The 13607-nt window shown below is 40.1% G+C and overlaps 1 protein-coding gene across 1 annotated transcript; it reads right to left on the bottom strand.

Moving 5' to 3' along the window:
• Positions 1–519: 519 nt before the first annotated feature.
• On the bottom strand, positions 520–13241 carry LOC145046237 (uncharacterized). The gene is made up of 5 exons (XM_078994535.1): positions 11778–13241; positions 10749–11609; positions 10574–10630; positions 9985–10440; positions 520–612 (listed from the first exon to the last, which is right to left on the bottom strand). The coding sequence occupies exons 1-5, from the start codon at positions 13239–13241 to the stop codon at positions 520–522; spliced, it is 2931 nt and encodes a 976-aa protein (XP_078850661.1).
• Between the last annotated feature and the right edge of the window lie 366 nt (positions 13242–13607).

Genomic DNA, 13607 nt, shown 5'->3' with positions numbered 1-13607 from the left:
AATCTTCTTTCTTTATAAACGGATAATCTTTCGGAGGTTTGAATAGATTTGCCTTGGTATCTTTACTTCGGTTCTTAATGAACTTGGCATATAGATAATGCTTGAAGTTTCTCCACTTCTTCCCGATCGATTGGAGAATTTGCTTCCGACTCTTTGGGTCAACTACAAACTTTTCTTGAAACATAAAAAAAAGGTTGGTTCAAAAACAAATCTGAACAGGGACAAAAACAGATCTGAACAAAGGTAATAACAGGAAGAAAACAGAGACTTACCAAAACATATTGCCATAATCCTTCCCTTACTTCCTCACTAACTTCCAGCCACGAGTCATAGGTTATGGGAACCATTATTCTTGCAACCAAACCCTCAAAAGTAGACAGTTTTGTGGCTTCCTTTCCAACCGGGACACCTTTTTTATTGTAAGTTATTACAAGCTTCACTTTATTAGCTTTTGTCTTTGTTGTCGGACCTCTTTGTTTGGACTCCTCATCGTGATCAGAAGCTGAATCTGATTCCATGTCACAAAAACACAACCTGTTTCAACAAGATTGAAATTAAATTAAGTACGTTGTTATTTGTTGCAGTTGGACATTGATTAATCACATTCAAAATCTGAAATAAAAACATACCAAAAACTTTATTGTTCTGCAAAAAAAATATTTACACTAATATGCCCTCGCCATCCGGACGCGTACACAAAAAATCATCATCAAGGTCTAATAAAGCGGAATCTTGTGCTAAATCAAAAGTAACATCAAATTCAAGCATATCACCAGTTTCACCATTTGATCCATACTTGTACATCCTATGAGGTGTGAATCCAACAACATGCAATGTAACACCCCATTTATAAATAAATAAATAAATGTATAGAAGCCCTAAAAGGAATAATAATTGAGCGAGGCATTATATTTTGAGGAGTTAAAAGTCATAATTACAGAAGTCAGATTGCGTTTGGTAATTAATGGACTTAAATTGAAAATATTTGAAGGCTTAAGGGTTTATTGGTAATTTCAGAAATCTTATATGATAAGGAAATCAAGAGCGGAAGGGGGGGTATTTTCGCCAATAAACTAAAGTCTAGGGACCTATGCTGCCAATTTCGAAATGAAAAGAGTGTGCCCTCTTCCTCAGCAAATCGCAGCAGCAGAGACTTCTTTTTTTTGGGGATGCCACTACCGATTTCTCCACTAGTTTTCCAACCCAAGCCAACATTTCCCAAACACATATATGTAATCCTATAGTTAGAATCATTAGGGTTGGGGAGAATAGTCTCAATGGCCGCCAAGAGGGTATATGTGGGTTTTGTATAGTTAGTTACCCTTCCGGCAACTGTTTCCCATCTCCATTGAGCGAAATTAAAGATGGAGATGATAGTCATGGGTCTCCGGTGACCACGGCGTCGTGTGTATGCAATTTTGCAGTGAAGGATGCTCTTGTATCGGTGATTAAAGCTCTCCCCAAGACTTGTATTTTTCTAATAAGGCAACCCACTTCCCATATTTCTCGATGCTTCTGTGTTGTGCCTGGTCCGAGTTCATCACCGGTATGTATGCCAATATCTCTACACCTTCTTTTTAGAGTTATGGTTGTTGTAAGTGTAACAGCAAGATAATTTAGATGGGTATGGGAAGCTAGTTCATCTCCGAAGAAGACATCATCGGTAGCAGCTAGGATTTTCAGGTTGTATGCTAGACTTTGTTGGTAAAGCTAAATCGATGGGTTGGTGGTTCCGTCGACCAAAGAACGTAGATACAGTGAAGAATATGAGAAGTTTTGAAACTCCGGTGAAGGGATGATGCAATAATCAACCTCTTGGCGGAACTACTCGAGCAAGGGCAAGCCCGACTTCTATGACCGGAGGAAGTAACAGACTTTTGGCGAGGAAGGTTAGCATCGCTGGTGATGAAGCCGTAGCCAGAGCTAGAAAGGTCGGCTGGAGCCAAGGTCAACATTTGGTAAATTGAAGATGAAGGTCACAGGTATCATCTTTCGACCCTCTGTATACTCCCTTAGGTCAATTGTGGCTTGGGCCTAATTTCATGGAGTTATTGGGTTGACCCTATTTTGGGCTAGTCTAAGCAATGTATATGGATTAGGAATTTCTTTTGGCCCAATCCAAGCTAATTGTAATAAAATCAGTTAGAGTATTCAAAGAGTTTTGGATAAAAGTTATAAAGTTAAATGTTTTGGCAAAATGATTGATTAATGAGTTATAGGCAAAAACCATGTTTAAAAGGTATACGTTTTCTAAATGATCGAATTAGAAATATGGAAGATTTTATTCATTATATTGATTATACAAGGTGGGTTATTGTTAAAGGCTAGCAGTCATCAAATATATATATATATATATATATATATATATATATATATATATATATATAATAAAATAATGCTACGTAATACTTTGGGTCTGAGCTAAGTTGGGATTATTAATATGCTTATAGGTGCAAAGAGTTTGGAATTCGTCATAGCCGTTTCAATGGTTTTATTCTGCTGTTCAGTTCAGGTGAGTTTCCTTCCAGTAGGAACGGGTCTAAGGCCACAATGCCGGCCCGTTCAGTTAGCAGTAGTTTCTGGACTTCGGTCCGATGCAGTAGTTAGTATGTTTGATGTCTTCGTGGATCAGACATGATTTATGTGTTATGTGTTATGTGTTATGTGTTCCGGGCTACGGCCCGATGCAGTATGCAGTATATGTGTTCATGCTAGTTGATATGTTATGCTATGCTATGTTCAGTCAGTTTCCGGACTTCGGTCCGATGTAGGGGGCAAGGCCCCAGTTAGTCCGGACTTCGGTCCGATGCAGGGGACAAGGTCCCAGTCAGTTTCCGGACTTCGGTCCGATGCAGGGGGCAAGGCCCCAGTTAGTCCGGACTTCGGTCCGATGCAGGGGACAAGGTCCCAGTCAGTTTCCGGACTTCAGTCCGATGCAGGGGGCAAGGCCCCAGTTAGTCCGGACCTTGGTCCGATGCAGTGGGCAAGGCCCAGTATGTGTTTTATATGTTATTGTATGGTATGTGGTAGTTTGGGGGAGCTCACTAAGCTTCGTGCTTACAGTTTCAGTTTTTGGTTTCAGGTACTCAGTTTTCAAAAGAGGAGCTCGGAAAGATTGCAGTGCACACACCATTTGTTCAGCCTGGGATGTTTATACTCTGATATACTTGACAGTTGTTATAATATTTTGAGATGCATCGCTTATGATTTTTATATGAGGTTTATCGACTATGGTTTTTATTATTAAATTGAACGAAATTTTCAGACTGTATTTTTGGGATGTTACAAGTTGGTATCAGAGCCTTGGTTTGAGGGATTCGGATAGACTTCGAGTGTGTCTAAACTCAAACTAAGGAAATGGTAAAAGGTTTTCAAAATAAAGACATTTTCGAAAAGAATTTTTGAGAAAAGAAAGAGTTTTTGAAAAAGCGAAAAGAAATTTTAGAAAGAAAAGAACTTTAAAAAGAGAAAAGGGTGTGGTGCATGCAATTAGCCGAGCTCAAGTAAGTACTCCCAAATTACCCGTACAAGTTTATGTTATGAATATCAGTTTCAATTTTAGTAGAACAACATGCTAGAATAGGGCTAAGGATCTAGGAAGGATGCCTTATGTTCCTATTATATGTGTATCAGCTTTATGAGAATTGCATGCTAGTTAGGGCTAAGGATCTAGGGAGGATGCCTTATGTACCTGTTATATGTGTACCAGCTTATTGAGAGATGCATGCTAGTACAGAGTAGCCAGTATGATAGCTAGAGTAGTATATGCTTTAGTATGTGTACTCAACGTGCGAATGTTGCTTGCTTTGTGCTCCTAGGAGTTCTAGTTGTCTTTCACTAACTAGTAAACGAATATGATAAGTTACATATTGCAAGGACTAAATAATTTTAGAAGGTTAGGTCTAGCCCTATTTCATAGCTCTTGTCTGAGTCCAACCGTTGTAGGGTAGGGTCTCTCATTCGAAGAATTATATAGTCTGGGTAATATGTAATAGTATTTGCGAGCTAGTTAGGGGAAGAAAGCAGGAACTTCTTATGCAGCTGATGGTGGGGAGTGAGTTAGTAGAGTCAGAGATTTCCCTAGGGCAAGCCTATGATGAGATTAGCATGAGATCAGTAGTAGTAGTAAAAGGGACTTGGTGGAGTCAAGGCACTTCTTGAGGAAAGTACGGATAGATGTGGAAGGTAGTAGGGGCCCATACTACTGAAAGCAGAGGATCTGTACTCGAATCAAGGAAGGCTGAGATGAAACTAGAGAACTTGTAGTGTGTGAGATCCCTTGAGTTTGGATAAGTATTGTGATGTTAGTGATGGTATATTGCCAAGTATAGTGATGCTATGTGGTAGACCAGATGGTAGTTCTGGTGTCGATGAGGGATCAGGCTTGAACTCTGTAGCAGGGAAGCTCGATGATCAGGTGAAGGACTTCATTCCATATGATGTTATGCGCAGTATCATTGACCAGACTCCTGTGATCCTCAGTGTAATCAAGGAGGGCATTATAGAGATTTGTGATGAGAGGACGAGTGCATTCTGCACTGAGATAGCAGTCATGATAGAGACATGTACGTTGATGTTTTGAGAATTTAGAGTTTGTGAGGCTTCAGATTGTCATGGGGGTTAGCGACCCCATTCTTAGCAGTAGATGGTTGGCGGATGTCACCAGCGCTTTTCGTACCAGACTTTGTCTCGAAAGGAGACAAGATCTGAGTTACTTCCTATCTCCTGAGGGATAGAGCACGAGATTGATAGGAAGAAGTTGGTAGTGAGTTGAGTGATGATGCAGTTAATGCTATGTCATGTAATGACTTTTAGACCAGATTCTGGGCAGAGTGTGCCCAGGCGATTGAGGTGCAGCAGTTGGCGCAAGAGTTGTTAGATCTCCACCAAACGACTGAGACTGTGGCAGAGATCACTGCCAAGTCTCAAGAAAGAGCTTATATGGTACCACAGTATGCAGCATATGAGGAAATGAAGCAGGTAAGTTATCAGAACATACTATAGAATGATAGCAGAGAGATCATGAGTATCTCGAGGTGCAAGACCCTGAATGATATGACTTCTTGAGCTTGATAACGACATATGGACTTGGATCACATTGGTACGAAGGAACCAGATCAGTTGCTTATAGCGAGGGGCCTCGAGAAGAGACCGTAGATTTCATATCGGCTTCTGAGAGGCCAGCAGGGTCAGATTCGGTGAAGCACTTGCGGAAAACTGCATAAGGGAACCTTTCGTTCCAAGGGTTGAGTAAGTGTACCCTGAGTTATCCTTGGTTTGTGTCCAAATTATATTTTCGAGCGGTGTCATATGCCAATTGCATGCCAAGAAGTATTAGCGAGTAGTGATAGAGCATTTCCCAAATGGCGGGATTGGGAGAGTACAACGTCATCTTGGTTTATTCCATGACTGAGGAGCAGCACGAGAAGCACCTGAGGGAGGTGCTAGAAACTTTGAGGAAGGAGAGAATTTTTGCAAGGTTCTCTAATTGTGAGTTCTGGTTGCGTGGGGTGCAATTTCTTGGGCACCTTGTCAATCGGAAGGATATTTTAGTTGATCCGGCCAAGATAGAGGCTGTGATACAGTGGGAGATTTTGAGGTCTCCAATTGAGATTCAGAGCTTCCTAGGTCTAGCGGGTTATTACCGAAGATTTATTCGGATTTTTTTAGAAGTTGGGTGATCTTTTGGATTAGCTGGTGTTGAAAACACTAGAAAGGGTAAGTGTGGTTCTAGCAGATTAGTCATGGGTGGTAAGAAGGACCGTGAATCCTTTCCAGACAGTGAACTGTAAGGAGCTAGTTGAATCGAAGTGGGGGAGGAATCCTCGTATAGTCAGGAACGGAAGAAAGTACAAAGCTGGGATGAGTTCGCAACTTTGTTGAGCAGGATAGTAGTCCAAGTGGCTGATCGGATTGAGAAACACGTGAGTTGGGAGTTCGGAAACTCCCCAGTATTAAGTGCGTATAATAGCGATCAGTAGATGATTGGTTTGGGAAACCAGGTTGAAGATTTTCTCGACAGGACGTGATATTAGTTAGGATGTAAGACTACGAGACAGCCGTAGCATTCACCAGCAGGTAGACAGTACGGGAAGTGTATCGAGGCTACGGGATGACCATAGTAATCACGTTAGACGATATCTGGTCCGGAAAAACCAGGTTGGAGGATCGCCGACAGGATTCGAGTAAGTCAAGATGTAGATTTAGTGAAGGTCAAGTATGGGATGCTTTCAGATTAGTAGGCGGTGTAGAGTCAGAATGGAGAGTGTAGCAGGACTACGGAATAGACACAACATTCCCCAGCAGCGAGTTAGTGAGGGAAGTGATGTAAGTCTGCGGGTGTAGCCATAACATTCACCAGCAGCCAGATAATATTAGAGTGTTGTAAGTTTGCGGGAGTAGCCGTATCATTCACTAGGTTGGTAGATAGCATGAGTGCGTTGTTAGGACGCGGGAAGGACAATAGCACCCACCAGTTCGGGTGTACCAGTGAGTAGTGGAAATACATGAATTGGATTTCGGAACTATCTGGATGGATTAGAGCTAGTTGAGCCAGTGTTAAGACTGTAGGAATGCCACTATAGTTTTGAGACCGAGGAAGCAATGAATTGCTAAAGGTTGCTTGTTATATAAGGCTACAATTGGTCATGTAGCAATCACGTTTAGCTGTGGTTTGGTAACCTCAAGATTTGGCATGTGGAAATCGATCAGTTAGATCAGAAGGCCGCTAGGGCCACAGTGACAAGATAACTAGTGGCAGCTAGTTCTAGAGAAGGAATTTGTTCAGAAGTCGTGTGAGGCAACTAAGTGGGTGTCCTTTGGCTCCGTAGCCGGGTCGGAACCCGGTATTTCAGATGATTGGCGGAAAATTAAGACCAGGTAGGTCTCGTTAGATTTTGGAGAGCAGCCATGTGGTAGCATACTGCTTCAAGCAGTTTAGTGTTTCAGGCAGTTCTGTGTTCAAGCAGTTCAGTGTTTCAAGCAGTCATTGTTTCAGGCACTTCAGTGTTCAGGCAGTTCAATGTTTCAAGCAGTTTAGTGTTTCAGGCAGATCGGTGTTTAAGATAGTTTTGGGTCTCTAGCAGTAATGATATTTGAGGATTTCATGTATGATTAGAGTCACATATAGCTTGGGTTATGCTAGTCGCTTACAACAGGATTATTAGAGTTTTGGCCAAGTATAAGTGAATCACATGGATAAGAGGATCTGTGATTCCGTTTTCCTAGTGGCAACCTAGAAGGATTGGTAAGGTGGCGGGTTGTCTATTCAAGAGGATTGGATTCGATAGTAATGACCCAGTAAGAGTGGTCTGTTAGGGATTCAGACCACCTCGAGACAGCAAAATTCAAATGAAGTAGATGTAATCTTGTTGCGAGGAACTGGTTCGCCTGCATATGTTAGGGCTTTGCGATGTTTGGTCAAAAGTACCCTGAGAAGGCTAGGGTGTACCCAGGATTATGGCCATGCTACTTGCGTAGTTAGCGTGTAAGGTATGATAAGGAATGATTTCGAGGACGAAATCTAATCTAAGTGGGGGAGAGTTCTAACACCCCATTTATAAATAAATAAATAAATGTATAGAAGCCCTAAAAGGAATAATAATTGAGCGAGGCATTATATTTTGAGGAGTTAAAAGTCATAATTACAGAAGTCAGATTGCGTTATGTAATTAATGGACTTAAATTGAAAATATTTGAAGGCTTAAGGGTTTATTGGTAATTTCAGAAATCTTATATGATAAGGAAATCAAGAGCGGAAGGGGGGGGGGGTATTTTCGCCAATAAACTAAAGTCTAGGGACCTATGCTGCCAATTTCGAAATGAAAAGAGTGTGCCCTCTTCCTCAGCAAATCGCAGCAGCAGAGACTTCTTTTTTTTGGGGATGCCACTACCGATTTCTCCACTAGTTTTCCAACCCAAGCCAACATTTCCCAAACACATATATGTAATCCTATAGTTAGAATCATTAGGGTTGGGGAGAATAGTCTCAATGGCCGCCAAGAGGGTATATGTGGGTTTCGTATAGTTAGTTACCCTTCCGGCAACTGTTTCCCATCTCCATTGAGCGAAATTAAAGATGGAGATGATAGTCATGGGTCTCCGGTGACCACGGCGTCGTGTGTATGCAATTTTGCAGTGAAGGATGCTCTTGTATCGGTGATTAAAGCTCTCCCCAAGACTTGTATTTTTCTAATAAGGCAACTCACTTCCCATATTTCTCGATGCTTCTGTGTTGTGCCTGGTCCGAGTTCATCACCGGTATGTATGCCAATATCTCTACACCTTCTTTTTAGAGTTATGGTTGTTGTAAGTGTAACAGCAAGATAATTTAGATGGGTATGGGAAGCTAGTTCATCTCCGAAGAAGACATCATCGGTAGCAGCTAGGATTTTCAGGTTGTATGCTAGACTTTGTTGGTAAAGCTAAATCGATGGGTTGGTGGTTCCATCGACCAAAGAACGTAGATACAGTGAAGAATATGAGAAGTTTTGAAACTCCGGTGAAGGGATGATGCAATAATCAACCTCTTGGCGGAACTACTCGAGCAAGGGCAGGGCCCGACTTCTATGACCGGAGGAAATAACAGACTTTTGGCGAGGAAGGTTAGCATCGCTGGTGATGAAGCCGTAGCCAGAGCTAGAAAGGTCGGCTGGAGCCAAGGTCAACATTTGGTAAATTGAAGATGAAGGTCACAGGTATCATCTTTCGACCCTCTGTATACTCCCTTAGGTCAATTGTGGCTTGGGCCTAATTTCATGGAGTTATTGGGTTGACCCTATTTTGGGCTAGTCTAAGCAATGTATATGGATTAGGAATTTCTTTTGGCCCAATCCAAGCTAATTGTAATAAAATCAGTTAGAGTATTCAAAGAGTTTTGGATAGAAGTTATAAAGTTAAATGTTTTAGCAAAATGATTGATTAATGATTTATAGGCAAAAACCATGTTTAAAAGGTATACGTTTTCTAAATGATCGAATTAGAAATATGGAAGATTTTATTCATTATATTGATTATACAAGGTGGGTTATTGTTAAAGGCTAGCAGTCATCAAATATATATATATATATATATATATATATATATAATAAAATAATGCTACGTAATACTTTGGGTCTGAGCTAAGTTGGGATTATTAATATGCTTATAGGTGCAAAGAGTTTGGAATTCGTCATAGCCGTTTCAATGGTTTTATTCTGCTGTTCAGTTCAGGTGAGTTTCCTTCCAGTAGGAACGGGTCTAAGGCCACAATGCCGGCCCGTTCAGTTAGCAGTAGTTTCCGGACTTCGGTCTGATGCAGTAGTTAGTATGTTTGATGTCTTCGTGGCTCAGACAGGATTTATGTGTTATGTGTTATGTGTTATGTGTTCCGGGATACGGCCCGATGCAGTATGCAGTATATGTGTTCATGCTAGTTGATATGTTATGCTATGCTATGTTCAGTCAGTTTCCGGACTTCGGTCCGATGCAGGGGGCAAGGCCCCAGTTAGTCCGGACTTCGGTCCGATGCAGGGGACAAGGTCCCAGTCAGTTTCCGGACTTCGGTCCGATGCAGGGGGCAAGGCCCCAGTTAGTCCGGACTTCGGTCCGATGCAGGGGACAAGGTCCCAGTCAGTTTCCGGACTTCAGTCCGATGCAGGGGGCAAGGCCCCAGTTAGTCCGGACCTTGGTCCGATGTAGTGGGCAAGGCCCAGTATGTGTTTTATATGTTATTGTATGGTATGTGGTAGTTTGGGGGAGCTCACTAAGCTTCGTGCTTACAGTTTCAGTTTTTGGTTTCAGGTACTCAGTTTTCAAAAGAGGAGCTCGGAAAGATTGCAGTGCACACACCATTTGTTCAGCTTGGGATGTTTATACTCTGATATACTTGACAGTTGTTATAATATTTTGAGATACATCGCTTATGATTTTTATATGAGGTTTATCGACTATGGTTTTTATTATTAAATTGAACGAAATTTTCAGACTATATTTTTGGGATGTTACATGCAAATTCTCATCTTGTTGATCTTGAACATAAAAAACTTGTTTGACTTGACTAGCTAATACGAAGGGTTCAGACTTGTGACCAAGCCTATCAAAGTTAACTACCGTGAATCCTAAATCATCCTTTTTTACTCCACGACTATCAACCCTATCACACATGAATACAGGAATACTAAACATGTGATAATTAAGATCCCATATCTCCTTTATACGGCCGAAGTAAGTAACAGCACCATACACAGGATTGGAGTCTTTTGCACTAGCAATCTGCATAGTATGTGCAACTAAAGACACTCCACTGCATTGAGTTGTTCTAGACTCATCACGAGATGTTGTATGAAAATGATATTCATTTATGGCAAAACCGCTATATTTAGTAACTGCAAAATTAGGCCCTTTGGCCAACCAACGAACATCATCACAAATATCTTCCCTGTTAGCCAAACGTTTTCCAACCTAATAGAAAAATATATAATTAATGTAATTCAAAAAAATAATTAAAAATATTGTAATTCTAACAATCTTATTTTAAAAACAAACCTCTTTCTTAAACCAACTAATAAATGTCCGACTATGTTAGCTCTGCAACCATGTACTCTTGCGAGCATGACGGGGGTTCAGATCCTTCAACTCCAACATATGTTGCCTGAAGTGTATTACAAGTTAAAAGAATGTTTTATATGATAGATAATGGTATAAGAGTATACAGTTTCATGTAATTCTTACTCTATATACGGCTCCACAACAGCAGTGTTTCGTAATACATAAAGATGAGCTTGATCAAGTAACTGAGCATCTACAGCATCAATTGTAGCCTTTGATAAAGGCTTGCCACTGCGGATTCTTTCATCAACACGCTCATGAGGATTGCCAATTGATTTCTTGTTTTTTAAGTAGTCTGAACAAAATTCTAAGGCCTCCTCTGCCACATAACACTCTGCAATGCAACCCTCGGGTCGATGATGATTTCTTACATACCCTTTAAGTGTTTTCATGTATCTCTCAAATGGATACATCCACCTAAAATGAACCGGGCCACACAACCTCACCTCTCTAACTAAATGCACCATCAAGTGAGTCATGACATCGAAAAATGAAGGAGGAAAGTACTTCTCTAACAAACATAATGTTAATACGATGTCACTTTGCAACTTGCCTAGCTTACTAACATCAACAACTTTACTACATAACTCATTGAAAAAATGACACAGGCTTAGGATTGTTCTCCGCACCTTCACATCTAACACCCCTTTGATTGCAAATGGAAGAAGTTGTTGCATTAGTACATGGCAATCATTAGACTTCAAACCATTCATCTTTGAAACATCATCCGACACGAGATTCTTGAAATTAGAGCAATACCCATAAGGAACTTTTATGTTAGACAGGGTTTCATAAAATAGATGTTTATCTGTGGAATTCAATGTGTACTTGGCAGGCGGAAGCCAATGTCGATCCCCTTTTGGTTCAGGTCGTAATTCAGTCTTGATGCCCAACGCTTCAAGATCTTGCCGTGCTTTTAATCCATCCTTCGTCTTGTGAGGCAAATTCAACGCTGTCCCATAAACACTCTCGGTCACATTTTTTTCTATGTGCATGAGATCTAACTGATGGCGAACAGGCAACTTCTTCCAATATTCAAGTTAAAAAAAAATCGACTTCTTATGCCAAAATTTAGATCTCTCTTCGATACTTTCTTTTTTCTTCTTTGTCTTTTCCTTCTTTGGCGTTTCCTTCTTTGACGCTCCCTTCCTTGACTTTATCTTCTTTAACTTTATCTTCTTTGATCCTACCTTCTTTGGCTTTATCTTCTTACCCCATGTAGTCTCAAATCCTGCCAGATAGTCATAAATCTCTTCACCTGATGATGGTTGTGGCATAAAATCGTGCTCCTGTTGATTGTTGAAATGTTTTTTTCTTTTGCGAAAAGGATGTTCAAGTGGTAGGAATCTTCTATGCCCAAGGAAGCATACTTTTTTGGACTTTGGCAGCCATTGTGAACAAGTATTCTTTGAACATATTGGACAAGCATAATAACCTTTGGTAACACAACCCGAAAGATTACCATACGCGGGAAAATCACTTATAGTCCAAAGTAATATTGCTCTTAAATTGAAGTATTCTTTCTTATGAGAATCAAAAGTCTCAACGCCAGTTTCCCACAAGAGCTTTAGATCTTCTATCAATGGTGCCAAGTAGACATCAATATTGTTACCAGGTTGGTTTGGCCCGGATATCAACAGAGTCAACATCATGAATTTTCTTGACATACACAAATAAGGGGGTAGATTATATGTTATTAGCATAACCGGCCAACAACTATGCTTGGAACTTAATGACTTGTGTGGATTGATACCATCAGCAGACAAGGCTAATCTAAGATTTCGTTTTTCCTGTCCGAATTCTTTCCACGTGTTATCAACAAGCTTCCAAGAAGGGGTATCACGAGGATGAGTAAGCTTCCCACTATTGACCCGACCTTGTGCATGCCAAGTTAAGTCATGTGCAATTTGTGGTATTGAAAACATTCTTCTAAATCTAGGAATGATAGGAAAATACCACAAAACTTTTGAAGGTATGTTTTTGGAATTCTTCTTCCAACGAGAAGTGCCACAAGTTGGACATTGAGAAGCATCTTTATGTTCTTTCCAGAATAGAACACAATCATTTTCACATGCATGAATCTTCTCATATTGTAGACCTACTGCTTTTAGCAACTTCTTGGACTCATATATCGAGCTAGGGATGGTATTGTTTGATGGTAAGATATCTTTTAGGACAGACAAGAAAGCATCAAAACTAGCATCAGACCATCCAAATTGACCCTTCAAATGTTGGAATTTCAATAATCCACTAAGTGCATTATACTTCGACCCTACATAAAGTGGCTTATCACACTCTTCAAGAAGTGATTTCAACGAATCAGGTTCATCGTCTACGTATTTGAAGGCATCATGAAGCATATCCTTTGTATAAATAGCATCAGGAGGAATGGAATTGTTAGGGCATCTAGAATCACTATTGGGTTGTTTTTCTCCATGGAAAGACCAAATCTTATAATTCTCATCGAAGCCGTGGGCAAAAAAATGATAACGGACATTGTCAATTGAGTGGTGACACAAATTGATGCAATTTACACAAGGGCATGGAATAACATCTAACTTTGGATTATTAGTTTTTGCAAACTCTAGAAAAGCATTCACACCTTCATCATATGCATTTGATAATCTACTAGAGGATATCCATGATTTATCCATTAAACATTTGTTGCCAACCTACATAATTATTTACCATATAAATCAATAATGATTACGCATGTTTAGGGACAAAAACTATGCAAAAACAAAACTGTACAGGGCCAAAACTATACAGGGACAAAAAAATTGTACAGGGGCCAAAACTGTACAATGACAAAACTGAAGCAGGGACCAAAATTGTATAGGTTATCAATTACTTTTTCAGCATCCAGTTACTTTTTCAGCTTGTTTGAATATTTTTATGTGTTTGTTATAAAATTTTATGAACTTTTACAAAAATTTGAAAATTAGAAATACTTTTAAAATTTTGAATATGATCTTTTGCAGAAATTTGAAAGTTAGAAATGGGCTAAACAGGTGTCCAAC

Source organism: Lactuca saligna, chromosome 5, assembly GCF_052625555.1.
Source record: "Lactuca saligna cultivar CGN05327 chromosome 5, ASM5262555v1, whole genome shotgun sequence".
NCBI lineage: Eukaryota > Viridiplantae > Streptophyta > Magnoliopsida > Asterales > Asteraceae > Lactuca > Lactuca saligna.
Note: the sequence above shows the minus strand (reverse complement) of the source record. Positions and strands in the feature narration are given on the sequence as shown.

Bases quoted from the DNA above. Each gene is read 5' to 3' on its own strand.
- LOC145046237 (XM_078994535.1), bottom strand. From the start codon at position 13,241: ATGGATAAATCATGGATATCCTCTAGTAGATTATCAAATGCATATGAT. The intron at 11,610-11,777 runs GTAGGATCAAAG...TATTGGAAGAAG, and splicing joins AGAAGATAAAGCCAAAGAAG to TTGCCTGTTCGCCATCAGTT. The intron at 10,631-10,748 runs GTATTACGAAAC...AATACACTTCAG, and splicing joins TTGATCAAGCTCATCTTTAT to GCAACATATGTTGGAGTTGA.